This window comes from Schistocerca serialis, chromosome 11 (genome assembly GCF_023864345.2).
Source record: "Schistocerca serialis cubense isolate TAMUIC-IGC-003099 chromosome 11, iqSchSeri2.2, whole genome shotgun sequence".
Classification (NCBI taxonomy): domain Eukaryota; kingdom Metazoa; phylum Arthropoda; class Insecta; order Orthoptera; family Acrididae; genus Schistocerca; species Schistocerca serialis.
The window spans coordinates 123,873,631-123,892,416 of NC_064648.1; the positions used below are offsets into that span (position 1 = coordinate 123,873,631).

The window sequence follows — 18,786 nt, forward strand, 5'->3', positions numbered from 1 at the left end:
AATATTGGATCCTGTATCTTCAAAGGCAGTTCATATAGTCACCACTACCTACTTTTTAGAATTTTAAGCACTTATAGCGTCACCTTGCTGCTGATTAGATCTTACAATTAGGTAACCAACGCAATATTTCGACTACCTAAGGAATAATGATTTTCCTCGAATTAAAAAACACTAGGTCCTTCAAAATTCGCCTACAAATAATATAAATCATTTATCCTATTTTTTTCAGCTACCACTACCTACTTTTTATGCGATGTAAAATTTTAAGCACTTACAGCATTGCCTTGCTGCATATTCAATTTTATAATTAGGTAACCTTCCACATGATAGTTTAGACTACATAAGTAATAATGATTTTCCTTGATTGTTAATAACATTACACTAGGACCTTAAAAATTCACCGCAAATAATGTAAATCATTTATTAAAAGTTTTTTCATTTAGTAACTTATGAAAAAGGGGCATGTGATACTTAACAAGCTTCACTTTAATAAGTAAACGTCCAGAAAACATTTATTTCACAATTTTTTGTGACAAGGAGTCAGATGTCAAGACTTTTTCATTCTTTTATAAATACTTACATCTTTTGTCACACACACATCATTTTTCGTTTTACAAAGTTGTTTAGTAAAATATTTGCACTGCAAGTCAATATACAATGTATGATAGATTCAAGAGTGTGGCCTTTTAAACAATGGAAACCAAGAAGTCTTTTGGCACATTAATGGCTGCTTCTTTCACAAGCACATTTCTTTGACTTACTTGTTGCAGGAACAAATTTTTCCTTTTCTTTAAGAATTTTTTATAGTGTTAAGTATACATAGGAAACACATGTGACTACATCACTGCTAGGGTATGTTAAACCTCCCCTGTCATTTGCCATTATCAAATCATCTGCTTGTCTTGTTTCTTCGGATGTTACAAACCCTTCACAATATGGACAATTTATTTTAGATGCACTTGGTGTGAGCAATATAATGGAGTAATGGCCAAATGTTTTCGTCTATTTCATCAACATCACTATCATCAACTACTACATTTAATAGCTCTGGGTTGTCGATATCTTGATAGCCTGGGATTCTACAACAAGCAGCATCAACATAATTAGGTCTTACAACATCACCAAACACTTTGGACTTTAATACAAGAGGAAACATACTCTGGGCCCTTAATTTTCCTTGTTCCAAATACCTGCCTTAGCGATACATGGTAACTTCCCCCATTAAGTTGGCGGTATTTCCCAAACCTGTCCTTCAAACTATTTGTCTGTATTTTCCCAAAGAGCAAATATGTTCTCTTCTTCTCACACAGCCAGTATTCACTAAAATCAATAAAGGCTGCAGTAGTATGTTTGAGAGCAAAGTATGTTTCTCTGGTCAATTTCTTTCCTCCATTGCAATCTTCCCATGAACACAACCACGAGAGAAAGTTTCTCAAAAAGTCATGAATATGTTTTGAATTGAGAGTAATCTGTTCTTGGTAAACATTTCTTAGCCTTTTACCCTTCAGCAGCGTTTCAACATTTAATATCAAACCACTGACTTATTACTTTTACAAATGTGGCAATACTCTCCCAGTTTTCAAATTCTTTCTTGCACCTAGTTGTTGCATTGCAACAACTGTCGTGTTATTAAAAATACGCAATGCTAATTTCACATTTTGCCATTCAAAAGAATTTGGATATGGTGACTTAAGTGTTAAAGTGCTGCCATACTGCAATAGTTCACCTTTTTCTAGTAAATGTAGTTCCTTCAGTGCTGTAACAGAAGCAAGACCTCCCTTCAAGCTATCACTAAAAGAAGGAAAGCATATAATTTGGTCCTTTTCATTACCCCAGTTGTTCCGTTTACATTTTAAAATGTGTACAGTATCTACAAAATAGTAAATTGGGCGGTCTGCAGATGTCTGCTCAGGATGAACATATTTTATCTGTACACTAGGAGGGAGGGGGGGGAGGAGAAAAGTACGAAATAGCTTTCTTATTAATAGCATTATTGTCAGCTACTACTCCTATTACCTGAAATCCCACTGCTTCTAGTTTAATTGAATTGTGTGAACTGGGAGAATATGCACCACATCTTTGTACACTGAATGCATACTCTGGATCATAAAAACATAAGCACAAGTTGCACACAAAACCACATCTGTGTTAAAAGCACCACCTACAACATTGCCACCTTTATAGTCAAGTTGTGACTTTAAATAAATCTCATCCATCAACAGGACAGTTTTATCATTCACAGATAAAGCACCAACTTTTTGTGGTATGTAACTGAGAAACTGTTCACCCTGATGTTGAATGATTGGGTTAGTTGGAAGTTTACTGCAAAGTTTTGACAAAGTACTGGGACTTGGAATGGAAAAATTACGAGCACTCGTCAAAAACCTATATGCATGTGGACTGATAGAATAGGCTAATGACCATAAAATCATTGAAACACTCCCATACCTAATCTCTGTTGGACTATTAAATCTTGGAAATGAAACTTGTTCCTTCAAAAATTTAATTTTATGCTCACTTTCTGGTAATTTTTCTTACAAGTTTTCCAAAATGTCTTCAATGCAAGACAAACTTGCCTCAAATGGAGCCTCATTTATATTAAACATCACATACAACTCTTTCAAAATATTGCTAACTGTACCAGTATCACTTACTTGGTTTGATAATTTAATCTTATCAGCACAATTTAGCTCAGCTTCCTTCACAAATGCACTTAACACTAAATCACTATTTATAACGACATGACACATAACACTTAGATAAGGAGCATCCTTTAACACCCGTGACTCAGTCACTGTGCTTTTCACAATCAGATAATTTTGATTTAAAATCTTCTAAACTAGGAAATGAACTCTTCTCCATCATTTTTTGTGTGATCCCACACTCTGCTCAATGACTTTCTCAAGTGCTTGGTTCCCCAAACGTTCGCGACCCTCTGGATCTTCTCGAGCTGGTGCTTGTTTTGAAGATAAATACGTAGGTCTTCCTGGCAACTTTGATGGTACAGCATCTGCAAATAGAGAGAGATAAACATGAGATTCGTATAGCAATGTTTAACGATCTTAGATATTTAACAATATCATAAGAAAATTAAGGAACCTGTACTTTAATCTGTAAACTGATTACAAGTACCCTTTACGATAAATTTTCACGAACGTTTCTTTAAACGTGGACAGTCCAAAGGTGCTGTAAACTGTAAAGAGTTTGCCAGTTTTGGGTCGTGAGCCCAAATTGAGTATCGGTATCCAGAGGGTTGGATCCCCTCAGTCGACGACGTCAGGTTGCAACGCCTGGGCTACTCTCAGGTTGTAATCTCCGTCTACGGCGGTTGTGTATGTCTGTCTGTCTGTCTGTCTGCCTGCCTGCCTGTCTGTGTGTCTGCCTGCTCGTCGCTTCCTGCTGTCTCTGTTCGTCCGTCTGTCCGCCTGCCTGCTCGCTGTCCGCCGCCGCCGCCGCCGCCGCCGCTGCTGCCTGCTGTCCGTCCGTCCGTCCGTCTGCCTGTTCGCCGCCGTTTGCTGTCCGTCCGTCTGTCTGTTCGTCGCCGCCGCCAGCCGGTGCCCGCCGCCGCCGGTGCCCGCCGCCGCCGCCGCCGCCATCCGGTGCCCGCCACCGCCGCCTGGTTGCCGCCGTCGCCGCCGTCCTGACCCTGGTCTACGGCCGTCTTCGTCTTCATCCGTCTTCGTCTTTGTCTGTCCCCAGTTTCTGTCCTTTCCTCTTCGTTCTGTTCGTTCTTGTTTCTCTCTACCGTCATGTCTGCCCCCACCACCGCTGCCACCGCTACCACCACCGCCATAGTTTATACTTCCCCTTCCGCCGCCTCCACCACTATAACTTGGTGTGCCCAGTCCCACACCCCTCCTTCCATCCCACCTCTCCTCACTCTCCCTTCACCCTCTATCTTTGTCGCCCCCTCTCCCGCTTCTTCCTCTCGCTCCTCTCGTTCTGATCCTTTCCCCCCACTCCCCCAGCCTGTCACTGCAGCTTCAGCTCGGGTGGTGGCCCGTCGGGCCACTGTCCACGCCCAGCTCTTCCCGTCCCCTTCGCCATCACCGCCGCCACTGCCACCGTCATCGTCATCGTCGCCGCCGCCTTCGCCTTCACTGTCACCGTCACCATCTCCGGCGCCGACTCCGGCCCCGGGACGTGCCCCTCCCAGCCACTTTCCCGTTGTTCCCATCCCTCACACCTCCTCCACCGCCGTCAGGCGCCCCAGTGGCACCCCTGCTTCCTCTGCTTCCAAGATGGCTTAGTCCAGTGATCACGGAGGAGGAGGTGTTGGCGGAGCTCAAGGCGCATCCCCATTTGGAGGTGCGTGCGGTTCGCCGCATACATAACGCTGCCGGCCCCACCCGCCTTATGCGGGTTTTTTCTGAGCACGCCCCCTCCATTGACCGTCTCCTGAAGTAGGGTGCCCTCCTTTTTAACCAGCGGTACAAGGTCGACACCTCCCGTTCCCCTCCTCAATCCCTGCACTGCCAGAGGTGTCTGCGCTATAACGCGCACCCCACAGCTGAGTGCCGCGAGGCCCCCACCTGCCCGCATTGTCGGCAAGCGCACTTCCTCAGGCAGTGCCCTAACCTCCAATCCCCCCCCTCCTGTAATACCTGTAACCTCCCTCATCCCACCTACTCCCAGAAGTGTAAGGCCCGACCCCCTCCTACCACTCCTGAACTCACTGTTCCTGTCCGCCCTCTGGACGCCCCCACCCCTCCCGGCAACTCCCTTCGCCCACCCCCTACCGCTGAGGACATCATCCGATTCCTCAGCATTGTCCTGCAGAATGTACATCCTTTTCAGCGCCCACACACCCTCCAACAGATCTCCCTCGCCGCCCGATCCGTTTTCCACCTCAAAATGTACGCCACCTACTCCAACAACCAGGCCCATTTCACCTTCTCCCGTCTTGACACCCTCGTTTAAATCCCAGTCATGGCGCGACAGCAACGTATCCTTTTCAACAACATATGCTCCCTACCCGCCAACAGGAACCTCTTCCTGCACACCCTTGCCACCCACCGCGTGGATGCCTTCCTCCTTAATGAAACCTTCCTCCAACCCCACCATACCGTTCACACTTCGCCCTACCTCCTCCACCGCTCTGATACTCCCCTCCCAATTGCGCGTGGTGGAGTTGCCATTAGTCACCACTGCCAGATCCCCGTTCGGCTCCAACCTCTCTTTCACGACCCCACCGAACACCTGATCCTTAGTCTCTTCTTCCCCGGCCTTACCGTTACCTGCGCCACCATCTATGTCCGCCCCAACGCTCCTATTCCCTTCGACTTCCTCTCCCACGTCGATCGTACCATTTCCTCCTACGTGATCGCCGCCGACCTCAACATCCATAGTCGTTCCGCTGCCCAGTTACGGCGGTGGCATCGGTTCCTCTCCACCCTTCAAGGCGACCTCGTCCCCATCCCCCAGCATACCCGTCCCGAATCCAACTCCACTCCTGATGTTATCCTCTCCTCCCCCAACCTCCTTGGCCGCATAACGGTGGATGTCCTGGAACCTATTGGTAGCGACCATCTCCCTGTCCTCCTCACCATTTCAGACGGTCATCGCCCTCGCCCCGATCCTCATACTGATCATCCCCCTAAGTATGTCCACGACTATTCCCGAGCCGACTGGAATGCCTACCGGGATACCCTTTCCACCCAGGTCGATAGCCACCCTGATGATGTCACCCATGCCGCCTCCTTTCTCCAGCAGACCTTGTCTGAGGCCGTGGAGGCCCACGTTCCTACTGTCGCCATCCACCCCCACCGTCCTACCTTTCCCCCACAGGCCATTCTCCTCCTCCATTAATCCCGTCGTCTCTACCGTGCCTTCCTCCGCACGCGTGACCCGGACACACTACGATGCCACCGGCAACTCCAGCGACACGTTCGTAATTTGCTCGCGGCTAAGAAACGCCGGGACTGGCGACAGACATGCACCCGTTTAAATGCAACCCTACCAATCAACTCGTCCAAGTTCTGGTCGGCCTTCCGTCGCCTTACCGGAACTAAACCCTCCCCCTACTATCCTCTTCTCCACGATGATCACCCCTTCCCTGACACCCTTAGTAAGGCCAATCACTTTGCCTCCTACCTCTCCAATGTTTTCTCCATCCCCGATGATCCCCAGTTCGATTACTCCCTCTTCCCGGATATCCGCGATCGAACTGACACCTCTGTCCCTCCCCTCGCTCCTGGTTTCCAGTACTTGGACAACATTACACACACGGAACTCAATGCCCCTATCACTACCCGGGATCTCATTGATACACTCCGCACCAAACGCAACACCGCTCCTGGTCACGATCGTGCCACCTACCGTCACCTTCGTGAAGCTCCTGTCTCTTTCCTCTCCACCCTGGCCAGGCTCTACAATGTAGTCCTGTCCACCGGTTACTACCCCGACCTGTGAAAAACCTCCCGTATCCTCATGTTCCTTAAACCTGGCAAACCGCCATCCGCCGTCTCCTCCTACCGTCCCATCAGCCTTACCTCGGTCTTCAGCAAGGTCCTGGAATCTATCCTCACCCGCCGCATCCACCAGCATCTCCGCCAGCACCGCCTCCTTCCTGTCACCCAGTGTGGCTTTCGGCCAACCTTCTCTTCCGACGATCTTCTCCTTCACCTCACTCATCTCCTTTCTGAACAGCTTAATTCCCGTCGCTCCGCAATCTTCCTCTCCCTCGACCTCGAACGCGCTTATGACCGCGTCTGGCATTCCAGCCTCCTCTTCAAGCTCCAAGCCTTTACCCTTCCCATTAACTACGTCCGTCTGTTCGGTTCCTTTTTCTCCCGCCGTCCTTCCTATGTCACCATCCATAACACCGATTCCTACACCTTTTTCCCCTCCGCCGGTGTGCCCCAAGGCTCCGTCCTCTCCCCCCTTCTGTACCTTTTGTACACGGCGGACATGCCGCCGCCGTCACCCCCCGTCCACCTCCTCCAGTTTGCCGATGACACCGCGTTCCTCGCTCTTGCCCCCACCCTGCAACGCTCCCAACGCCTTCTCCAATCCCATCTTGACCGGTTCACCGCTTGGTGCAACCAGTGGTTGCTCAAGGTCAATCCCTCCAAAACCCAGGCGATCATTGTAGGCAAAACCACCCCTTCCTTCCGCCTCCTTGATTTCTATCTCACCGTCTATGGCCGTCCTATCGCCCTCACTCCCACCCTTAAGTACCTTGGCGTCACCCTCGACCGTCGCCTCTCCTGGACTCCCCATCTCCAGACGATCCAAGCCAAGGCACGTTCCCGACTCCGTCTCCTCAAGCTCCTTTCCGGCCGCACGTGGGGTCTGGACCCCTCCACAATCCTCCACACCTATAAATCCCTCATCCGCCCTTTCCTTTGTTACGCCCATCCAGCCTGGATCTCCGCCCCCCCTACCTTCTATAAATCCCTCCAAATCCTTGAACGCCATGCTCTCCGCCTTGCCTATCGCATCCGTCTCCCCTCCCCCACGCGGATCCTGTATGATCTCATCCCCTTCCCCCACCTCCTCCTTTTCCTTGAAAGGATACGGATCCTGTACACCTCCCGTAAACTTGATCCTCCTCACCCGCTCGTGTCCCCGATCCTCTCCCACCCCCGCCCGCTGCCGCGCCTGTATTCCCACGTCCCACCCGGTCTCCATCTCTCCACCCTCCTTACCCTCTTCCAAGGTGGCTTCCGCCAGCTCCCCCTCCCTGATGATGTCCTCCTCCCCTGCATCTACCCCTCCTATCAACTTTGATCCTCCCCCCCCCACCTCCTGTGTCCTCTCCTTTAGGCACCCTCCCTCCTTCCCTTCCCTTCCCTCCTCTTTCCTTTCCCCCCTCCCTCCTCCCCTCTCCTCCGGGCTTCCCCTCCCCCTTCCTCCCTCCCCCTCTCTCCTTTGCCCATGGCATCTCTGCTCCCCCCTCTCCCATTCCCCTTCCCATTCATCCTCCTCCAACTCCTCTCTTGGCAGGTCCCCGGACTCGTACACGCTGAGTGGACATTCGCTCGCCGGAGATCATCGCCATCAGTGTCTCGTGAGTGCCGTCATGTTTAGTGTTCAGTGTTCCCGTCATACTCCATCGTTCACCTGTGCCATCGCCATCTTCAGTGTTAGTGCGTCGTGACAACAGTTTGTAGTGAATTATCGTCGAGTGTGAACGGCTCTGTGTTTGTCTTTATGTGTCTACTGTTTTATTACCCACCGTTATGTCACATTTGTGTATTCTTTCTGTTCTTTCTTTATCTCCTTTACGGCTGAAGAGCGGCGTACCATGCTGCTGACAGCCTGCCTGTTTGTACGGGTTTGAAAATAACAATAAAGAAAAAAAAAAAAAAGTATCGGTATCTCTGCAGTGCTTTACTATACGTGAAATACATCTTCTCCTTCCAACATTTGTCTTATCAACAGCAATATGGTTTGCCAGTGCGTTATGGGGCTGACGTATTTGTATATACCCCTGTCTCTCCCAGTAATTCCCAACAAGCAACTCCTCAAGCTAAGGGTCGAGTCGGGTAGACTGGTTGTATTTCCAAACTTCGACTTTCGAAGAAGTCGGAAACTTAGTTTTAAACCAATATCGAGTTTACAGTAAAGCAACCACCTTTCTTTTATTTTCGTGTTTATCTTCCTTGTCTGCCCAGTCTGTAAATTTCATCGATTTAATGGTTGCATGATAGTTTAGTTTTTTGTATGAAATTCCAAGGGTACTATCGCCTTCCCTCGCTCCAGTATTTAAATTACAGTAAGCTTTTCTTTCGTCGACGGCGCACAGCTTTGGAAATCCAGGCAAGTACATCCTATTTAGTAATGGGCTTTGTGGTATTGTGAGTTCTAAGGGACGAAAAGCGGAACACAAAATTGTTAGAGAGAAAACAGGAAATGTAATGTACATTCGGATTCTGGGATGCAAACAGGCTGATCGGTTAAAATGATTGTGGCTAGAGTATCGTATTTTCCCATAGCATATAAATGTATAGGATCTGTTTAGACTGTGAGGTATGTACTAAAGCTGCAAGTGAAGTGTTGTACTCATGAACGTTATAAACGGCAGATTTAGTTTCATAGCTGTGTTGTATGCAACTTACTACTGTTGTGGTGGCATCCGTCATATCCATTCCTGAACAAAAAACAACAACTGATTAATTTTACTAAAATTACCACACTATCTACAATAAACAACACTATATTAAGCTTAACACAAAATCGTTAACTCAATGAAACGAATTCCACTACAAACACAGCCGACACTCGAACAATTCTGGATAATGAGCAAAACCAAACTGCGCCCATTATAGCACACAAACGAAAACCCTGAACACACCACAAGAGAGCACAACAAACCACAACACAACGACATCTACAAACACGCCACACTCACAAGGCAAACTCCGCGCCGTCATGACGTCACACGACAACACCCGTACGTCACGGGTCAAAGCCGACGCGTGGGATCGGACGCTTCTGTCGTCCCCTCTCAGATTATGCTAGTGAATTATATAAGAAAACTTTTGTGGTTGTTGTTGAACGCTTTTGTGAACCTTTGGCAGACTTAGTGATAAACAATTGTTATGTTTTCTTCTAAATTTTGATTAAAATAACCTCATGGGTGGCAGACAGCTATGGTGGTGAAGGGTCATTCATTATTTACATCGTTCCACATGAAATGAGCAAGAGCTGCGCATGCAATGCAAATAGAGCAAAACATACTTTCAGATTTATTGTTGTCATTGTCAGCAGCAGTGGGAAGTACATCAGTGGGGATTGTGGATAGAGCAACAGTTGGCTCTCGCCTTCCTGTGCATCGTACTGCAGCTGAGAAAGCTGTGTGGTGCCTAAAAATCAGTCATTATAGTGGGCACATAGGTGTCAAGAAAGAACAGCAGTTGGCTGACTCTTAGTCACTCCCACAATCACAGTTACTTTAATCAAGGCGTAGTGTGGTTGTGAAAAAATCATTTCATGCTGAAATTTGATCTGCACTATCAATACAAGACAGAAATATAACTTTTGTGTAAACTTTGCATCCTTAACAAAGATGTAACAAAGTTATGTATTATGGTATGAAGATATTTGAGAAGCTCCCATCTCACATACATCAAGAAATTAGTTATCTCAGGAAATTCAAAGGAAAATTTAAAAAATGCGTCAGTAGTGACTCCTTTCATTGATTATCTTAGTGCAAGGATTTCATTCCTACTTTAGGTGGACGGCAGGTAGTGTGCTGTAAACTGTCCTATGTAATTACATATGTAGGTTACTGTTTTTTCTAAAAAATACTTGATTAATGAACTAAATATCATGTTTCTTATAAGGCATCCTGAAGGTAACTAATGTAACTGAAGTAGCAGCAGCTTCCTTTCTAATTCACTAGAACACATTTAACTGGCATAAAAAGAACTAGCATTAAGCAGTATTGTGATGGTTTCTTGTTAATATAGTGTACAGCTTAAACAATGTTTGGTTGTCTTTTGTTAATGTTTACCTTCACTTACTCCCTGTAGGTTCACTTCCTTGGTGGTTGAGTAGAAGAAATTTCTATTCTTTTTCACCTTCTTGGTCGGATGATGAATGAGTAGAATAAATTTCTATTCTTTTGAAGTTGTGATGGTTTATTTATGTCAAGAAATGTTAGTAAATGTATATAATGTGAAGGTGATATTAGAACACGTACCTATATAATGAGTGTCGGTAAATCCGTAGCATCACTATCTTCAGCTGTCCAGTTGCAGTGTGAATGCAATACATGATCAGATTAGCTGACTAAATGTGCCACCATTTAACAACTTAATACGTAGTTAAATGTAGGAGTTTTTTGAAAATGATTTGCACCTAATTGGCCACAGAGTGGTGTATTCTACATACAAAATTCATATTGCTGATCAGTACATACATAATTCTTTTCTAATTTGACATGTATTGCTGTTATTCTAATTTGACATCTAATGATGTTATTCTACTCACGTTTGTTCTTTCTGTTACTGCCAGGTTCTATCTTAAAATATGCAATAATTCATTCAATATATCTCTGATGTATTTTCAGAAACACATTGCAAATCCAGTACCACAACAGAGTGACTACAGGATTTCACAACCAAACGTTCACTGCCAACACCCTATATTTTCTGGGATGGTTACTAGAGATAGGCAACAGCCAGTACCCAAGATCATTATTTTTATTTTACCATCTGTGTCAAATTAATGTGTCTGGTAATATATTAATAATGTTATATCACTGTCTGTAGTAGTATCATAGATACACTTTAAGAAAATGAAATGGTTTACATTCCACTGTGAAAACCCATGTCATAAAATGTTTACTGCCGTGAATGACACGTGTATCTCTTGTGTTGGAGTTACTGTTGCAGTGAATGTGATTTTTTAGTATGACATGTTAAAAACAACAGCAGTAAAATAAATTTGTTTATTGCAAAAGGAGTTACCGGTATGTCTTTTACATATGTTGTATTGTCCCATCTTATACATGTGTTGTTCACAATCCCTGCTCCCGTCCCCACCCACAGAAAGTAATTACAGAATCATGAATCTGTGTTGTGATTGGTTCTGCATGGAATGTTGTTATAATATATTAAATTATTCAAAATTTGTTTGCTTACTGTGAACTATTAGACATCAGCTGTATTAGGTATATTAGTGACATGTGAAAATTTGTGCCAGAGTGCAACTTGAGCCTCATCAAAGATTCACTGTGAATATATTTAAAAGAAGGTATAATGAGCTAATTGTAACACATTCGGCCAGTGATACACAGCTTCTTATTTGGCATGTGTTCAGTTCTTTTTCTTTGATTCATTCCACGCATCACCTCTCCTCTGCTTGTAACTTCAGATTGATCAGTCTGTGAGAGTACATAATGGGCTATGAAAATGAACACTTATTTACAACAGTTCCTACTAGATAAGTTCAGTTTGGTTTGACCTTCTGGATGTGACATGATCTCGAATAAAACAAGTTGAAGTAGTAACAGTTATGACCAGTGCTTGATTTATAAAAAAGAAGAGGTACCAGTACTTTGGCTTGTCAGAGGTATCAGTATGGCATACCATCACAAATCGAGCACTGGTTATAACAACCAAAGCAGTTGTTTGGTTTAGAATAGTGATGCCAGTAACTGTACCTGGATTGCTTCGTCTTGTCACAGCAATGAAACATGAAGATATGTGTTACACAGTTTTATGAAAAGGATAGTTGCTACCCACCACAAAGTGGAGTCGCTGATTCGCAGATAGGCACAACAAAAAGACTGTCAAACACAGCTTTCAGCTAAACAGGTTTTCATTAGATTTAAACAGCACACAACACAACACACAAACACAACATTCGCAGATGCGGCCACAGTCTCTGGCTGCCAAGGGAAGACTTTATTTATTTATTTTATTTATTTATTTATCTCTTGTTCCGGTGATCCATGTTGTGACAGTATCACAGGATATGGAACGTGTCAATTTTACAAGCTTTTGGCCAGAATTTATGGTAATACATAAAACAAAACAAAAACAGTAAACAGTAACTTAGGTCCCACTACAAAAAAATACATTTTAGATATAGATAGAGATTACAAAACAAAAAACAGTGAACAGTAACTTAGGTCCCACTACAAAAATACATTTTAGAGAGAGATAAAGATTACAAAATAATAAGTGTTACAAAGAAATAAATATTGCAAAATATATGTTCACAATAAAAATATTCGGTATTACAAACACAAATTTGGGCATTTCACAATACAAGAGATGTTAAACACTGTAGTTCAGGAACTCTTCTAATGTATAAAATGATCCTTGCAATAGGAACTGCCTTAAGGTTTTTTTGAACAGGAGATCATCATCTATCAAACACTTAATTCTTGAAGGGAGGGCATTAAAAATCTTACAGCCACTGAAATGGACTCCTTTCTGCACCATACTTAGATTTGGCTGTTCATAGTGGATATCATGTTTCCTTCTAGTATTGTGACTGTGATATGCACTATTCAGCTTAAAGATGGATTTTTCTTTCCTTATGAAGCACATCAATGAGAATATATATTGCGCAGTGGATGTAAGTATTTCAAGCTTCTTAAAAAGATTCCTGCATGTGGCTCTAGGATTGACTCCACACATGATCCTTATGGCTCTTTTTTGTACACACAGTACTTTTTTAGCCAGTGGCTGATTTCCCCAAAATATAATTCCAAATGCCATAATTGCATGAAAGTAACCATAATATGCTGACTTCATGGTTTCCATATTTCTATAAGAAGAAACAATGCGCAATGCATATGTTGCTGAACTTAGTCTTTTGCACAGATCCACGATGTGGCTGGACCAATTCAGTTTGCTATCAATATGCAAGCCTAGGTATTTTGAGGAATCTACCCTGTTCATTGTCTGCTCACCTACCTTTACAAATATTTCCTCATCTTTGGATGTTTTGTGGAACTGAATGTAGTTTGTTTTACAGTAATTTAAAATAAGACCATTAATGTTGAACCAGTTCACCGTTTCATTTAAAATCTTATTTGCCGTTACCTCAAGCTTATCTTCCGAATTATCAATAAGTAGTGTAGTGTCATCCGCGAAAATGGTGAATCTACAATATTCCGTAGAGAGAGGAAGATCATTTATAAATATAATAAAAAGTAGGGGGCCCAGAACTGAGCCCTGCGGCACTCCACATGAGATGGTACCCCATTCTGAAGATATAGGGACACCAACTTGACTATCTACTACAACTTTTTGTTTTCTGTTTGACAGATATGAGTCGAGCCATTTCCCTGCTGCACCACTTATACCGAGATGTGCAGCTTTTTGTAAAAGAATTTGGTGATTTACACAGTCAAATGCTTTTGTTAGGTCACAAAATATGCCAATCACTTTCAGTTTTTTGTTGATAGATTCCAAGAGTTTGCCAGTAAATGCAAATATTGCATCTTCTGTTGACAAACCTTTCTGAAACCCAAATTGACTTTTGCTGAAGCTATTGTGTTCACTGAGATGCTTAACTATCCTGGCATGCATTAGTTTCTCTAAAACTTTCGAAAAGCTTGTCAGTAGTGATATTGGCCTATAGTTAGCAGTATCCGTCTTATCCCCCTTCTTATACAGCGGTTTTACAACTGCATACTTAAGCCTCTCAGGAACTATTCCTTGCTTAAGTGATGCATCAAAAATGTGGCAAAGGACTTTACTTACATGGCTGGAGCAGTATTTTAATAATTTGTTAGAAATGTTGTCAATTCCAGCAGAGTTTTTACTTTTCAGGGATTTAATAACTCTTTCAATTTCTTGAACAGTGACTGTTTTTACCTTCATGTGTTGCACTAAACCAGGTACTCTAGCTTTCAAAAGATTGATGGCTTGCTTCATGGACCCTTGTAAACCTATTTTTTCTGTTACTGTTAAAAAATTGTAGTTGAATGTGTCTGCAACTGTTTTTGGATCGCTAACAAGATTACCCTCACTTTTGATTTGGATATTTTCACTACAAACTGCATTTTTCCCGGTTTCCTTCTTTACAAATTTCCAGATAGTTTTTACTTTATTGCTTGAGTTGTCAATTTCTGCCTTCAAGCACATGTTCTTTGCTGCCTGAATTGTCTTATTCAGAACTTTACTGTAGATTTTATAGTGTGTAATCCTACTGTTATCATTTGAACTCCTGGCTGCAGCATATAGTTCTCTTCTTGTTTTACAAGAGATTTTGATGCCTTTAGTAATCCAAGGCTTGTTTCCAGATTTGCACAGGTTTTCTCTCACTGATTTTTTAGGAAATGCTTCTTCAAAAAGGCTTGTAACTTCATTGATAAATATATTAAATTTTGAATTAACACCAACTGTAGCATATACAGGAGACCAGTCCACAAGCCGTAATTGCTGATTAAAGGTTTCAGTGGTGTGTCTGTTTATAATCCTAAATGTTTTCCAAATGAAATTTTCTTTTCTTCGTACATTCATTTGGTTTAGAGTGAGGAATTGCCCTTCATGATCAGAGAGACCATTTATAATATTTTTCATGGTTAAATTATTGCAAATATCCTTATCTACAAATACATTATCTATTAAAGTGCTAGAGCTGGCAGTTACTCTAGTTGGAGTGTTCACAAGTGGTACTAAATTGTAACAGTACATTAAATGTTCAAAATCTGTCTTGTTTCTATTTTCTGTTAAAAGGTCCACATTGAAGTCACCCATAACAATGATAGATTTAGTTTTCCTACATAGGTGGACCAGAAGTGATTCAGTTTGTCTTAGAAATACATTTAGATTTCCAGCAGGTGCCCTGTAAACAGCCAGAACAATAACAGTTGCACTATCTGCTGTTAACTCAATGCCACACACCTCAAAATGTTGTTCATCACAGTATTTGCTTAAATCTAGGGATTTATACACTATATTATTTTTTATAAATATTGCAACACCACCTTTTTCCATAACAGATCTACAGTAATGAGTAGCTAAACTAAAGTTCTCAATCTGTATCATGTGGATCCCATTCTTAACGTGATGTTCTGAGAAACACAGTATATCAGGCTCACTTTCACACTCGTCTTTTAAATTTATTAGCAACTGGTCTATTTTATTCTTGAGGCTACATATATTTTGGTGGAATAAAGACAAAGTTTGATTTTTCCTCACCTCTGCATTTGCGTGATGTTTGCTAGGAATGGCTTTTTTCAGTACATTAGTTGATAGTATTGCTTGGGGTGTGGAAAACTCATATTGAACACACGAGAGAGATGCTTCACGCAACTTTGAATCCTCATCTCTCGTGTTACTCACCATAAAAAACGCTGAGTTTGTTTTCTGTTGCGTGTAGGACGGGCAATAGTTACCGCTGAATATGTTGTTTTAGCTGTTGGTTCCGCCACTGACGATTCTGCTGCTTTTGAGGATGCTTCTTCTTCTTTTGCTGAGACTGGTCCCATACCGGTACATGGAATTTTTCTGTTCGCTCTCTCTCTGTTCGCAATGATTTCTTTTATCATTTTACATACAACGTTTTTTCCTTCATAATTTAGATGCATTCCGTGTTTGGTATGCTGGCATCTGTCCAATTTGCCTATATCAAGGACGCTACATTTTCCAAACAAAGAACACATCTGTTTTATTTTAATGTTAGTTTTACGAATTTCTTTATTTACACACGAGTGATACATTAGATCATATCTGTGTGGTAATGTTGCAACTATCGTATTTTTTTGTTTACTGCGTTCCAGGAATTTCTTTAGTTCAGTGAGACAGTTATTTGCTTCGTTTTTCGCAACATCATTTGCGCCCGCTATACACACGACATAGTCATTTTTTCCCGACATTTTGTCTTGTAAATCAACACCAATAATGTTTTTTGCTGTTGCTCCTGGCTTCACAAAACCTGTTGCGTCGTATTTCGTCTTTTCTTTGAATAGTCTCGTCATTTTTCTGCCGTGACTGTCCGTTAAAAATAATACATTACTTTCGTCTTTGCACTGTTGTACGTTTTGATCGATAGTGTCTTTCTCATTACTTCGTGCAATAGATGCCCCATTATTATGTACAATAGAGGGCATGCTCAATATCGCACCTTTATTGTTTGTGTTAATGCTGAACTCAGAGCCTGTATCACCATTCTGATTACAAAGTTTGTTCAAAAGTTCATGTTCCCTTACCGATGTTAGGCCTAAATCCGCCTCTTCACTCACGGAAAGAACTTGAAATTTGTTTTTAACAGCCCACTGCTTCGTGTTTTTACTCCCTGGTGATGCTTTCGTATTCACACCTCTGTTTTTATATGGTATATTTGTCCACTCATTAGAGTTTTTTTGCGGAAGAGAACTGGCCGTTTGTTTGACTAATGACTCACTTATTTCTTTTCGAAGTTCTGACATCTCACTACTCAATACACTGACGATTTGCTGAAGGCTAGAAATACACTCATTTAACTTAATAATTTCGTCCTTACAATTCACACACACTGTACTTTTACCGATATTATTTTCGTTTTTCGCAGGAACACTACTCACTTGTACACACAACATCTCCGCCATCTTTGCAACTTATAGCGTCTTGCACTGCTGCTCACATTCTGGCCTTGGCAGCCAGATGCTGAGGCCAGGTATGTGTGTTTGTGTTTACGCACACTGCCGCTGCCACTCAAAGAAATTGATATACAAAATAGGTCTTATGAATTTTTGTGTGGTGGAGGGGTTGGAGGCAGAGGGGAAAGTTTGCACTGCTCACATGTAAAAATCTATCTTAGTATGGATTAATTAAGAAATCCCAACCTAATCATTTATCTGCCACTATAGATTTAGCATTGCGTTAAAACACCAGAATTAAACAATAATTTGAAAGTGATGAATGAAATCAGAATATTTTGTGATTGGCTCTGTATGGGATCTGATCCCTGTCACATTCATCTTTTTTTGTTGTAATATATATGGTTACACTGATGCAAAACTTCAGAAAGAGTACACAAGATGAAAACTCCATAAAACAAGATTGATGGAAAAAAGGAAGTTAACTGTTTAGTATTTCAAAACTAATCACCATAGCTGTGAATACATTTATGCCCCTGTGAGACAAGATGGTCAATCGCTTCATGGAAAAATGTTTGTGGTGTACTACGAACTGTTGGTGTGAACCAAACGAATGACCAAGAATGGTTCTTTAGGGCTCCAAAAATATGGAAATCACATGAGGAGAGATTGGGACTGTATGGAGGTTGTGTGAAAGCTTCCCAGACAAAACTCTGCATCATAGTTTAAGCAACCTGCCAGTAAAATGCCTGCCAGGACTGTATAGAGTATGTTGCAGCAGTTTTGCTGGGAAAAACATATTCTCCATAAAGTCCCAATTTCTCTCCATGTGATTTCCATATTTTTAAAGTGCTGAAGAAAGACATTCATGGCTGTCCCTTTGCTCCAGATAAAGAGGTGTGTGTCTGGCAACATTTTTCCACAAAGGCGTTGACCATTGTAAGGCAATTACAGTGGAATAAATGTGTTAACAACTATGGCAAGTACTTCGGTATTAATGAGTAGTTTACTTACATTTTTCCACATTTTTCATATTTGACTGCCCTTGTATGCCACTCTCTTAAGTTTGCTTTTGTAGCTCTGTGTACTACATACACAAGTACTCTATTATTATTTTACAGCATTTTTTTAAATGCCATGTTCCCTTCATGATCTTGCAGCTGTGTGCTGGGTTAAAGCTATCCGAAATTTGGTTGGTTTTCATAATGTAGCTAGATTTATCTGCAGTGCTAAAGCAATCAACAGTAGCTTCAGAAACACTGATTGACATACATGCACCATTTTGGATTTGAGAACTGTAGACTCACTTTTATAAGGTGGGAACAGTAGAATACGTACTTCTATTTTACAGTTGACGAACTTGATACTTGTAAAGTTGGAGTAACTGCATTTTGTATAAATCTACTACTTAGATAACTTTCTTATTTCTTTTTTTTATATTCTACTGGTTGTGGATGTACCACAATTGCACAAAGCACCAAAATTCCTATTTAAGTGATGTTTCAGTAAAATTCATTATCTGTCAGTTTAACTGAGTTCTGCTAATGTAAACATTGTATGTGTTCTTTTAAGAGAAATCTGTAATTTGCTTTATTCAGAAGCCATATGCTCAGGAACATATTGTGAGCTAACAATTGTTTATTTCCAGAATGACATCAATTATTTGAAAGCCCTTATTTCACTCTATCAGTAAACATTTTATTATTTGTGAAAATTAATTAACTAAAATGTCATTCATAATTAAATTTCCACACACTGAAAATAATATTATTATTTGGACCTCTGCAAGCCTTCCT

The 18,786-nt window shown here is 42.1% G+C and overlaps 1 protein-coding gene across 30 annotated transcripts in view; it reads right to left on the minus strand.

Annotated features, from left to right (window-relative positions):
- LOC126427195 (THAP domain-containing protein 1 B-like) overlaps positions 1 to 18,786 on the minus strand; it is a 443,316-nt gene that overhangs the window by 68,801 nt on the left and 355,729 nt on the right. For 5 of the 30 annotated variants that reach the window (XR_007576584.1, XR_007576580.1, XR_007576575.1 and 2 more), the window contains one exon: positions 1,948 to 2,016. The exons of 21 other annotated variants lie outside the window; for them this stretch is intronic. Coding sequence is in view for 4 of the 9 variants with exons in the window: in XM_050089428.1 (XP_049945385.1) it covers positions 2,862 to 3,010 (149 nt within the window). In the remaining 5 variants the exon portion in view is untranslated. Of the gene's footprint in view, positions 1 to 1,947; positions 2,017 to 2,786; positions 3,011 to 18,786 lie in introns of those variants that run through there. 4 more of the 30 variants (XM_050089428.1, XM_050089430.1, XM_050089431.1 and 1 more) reach the window with 1 other exon arrangement.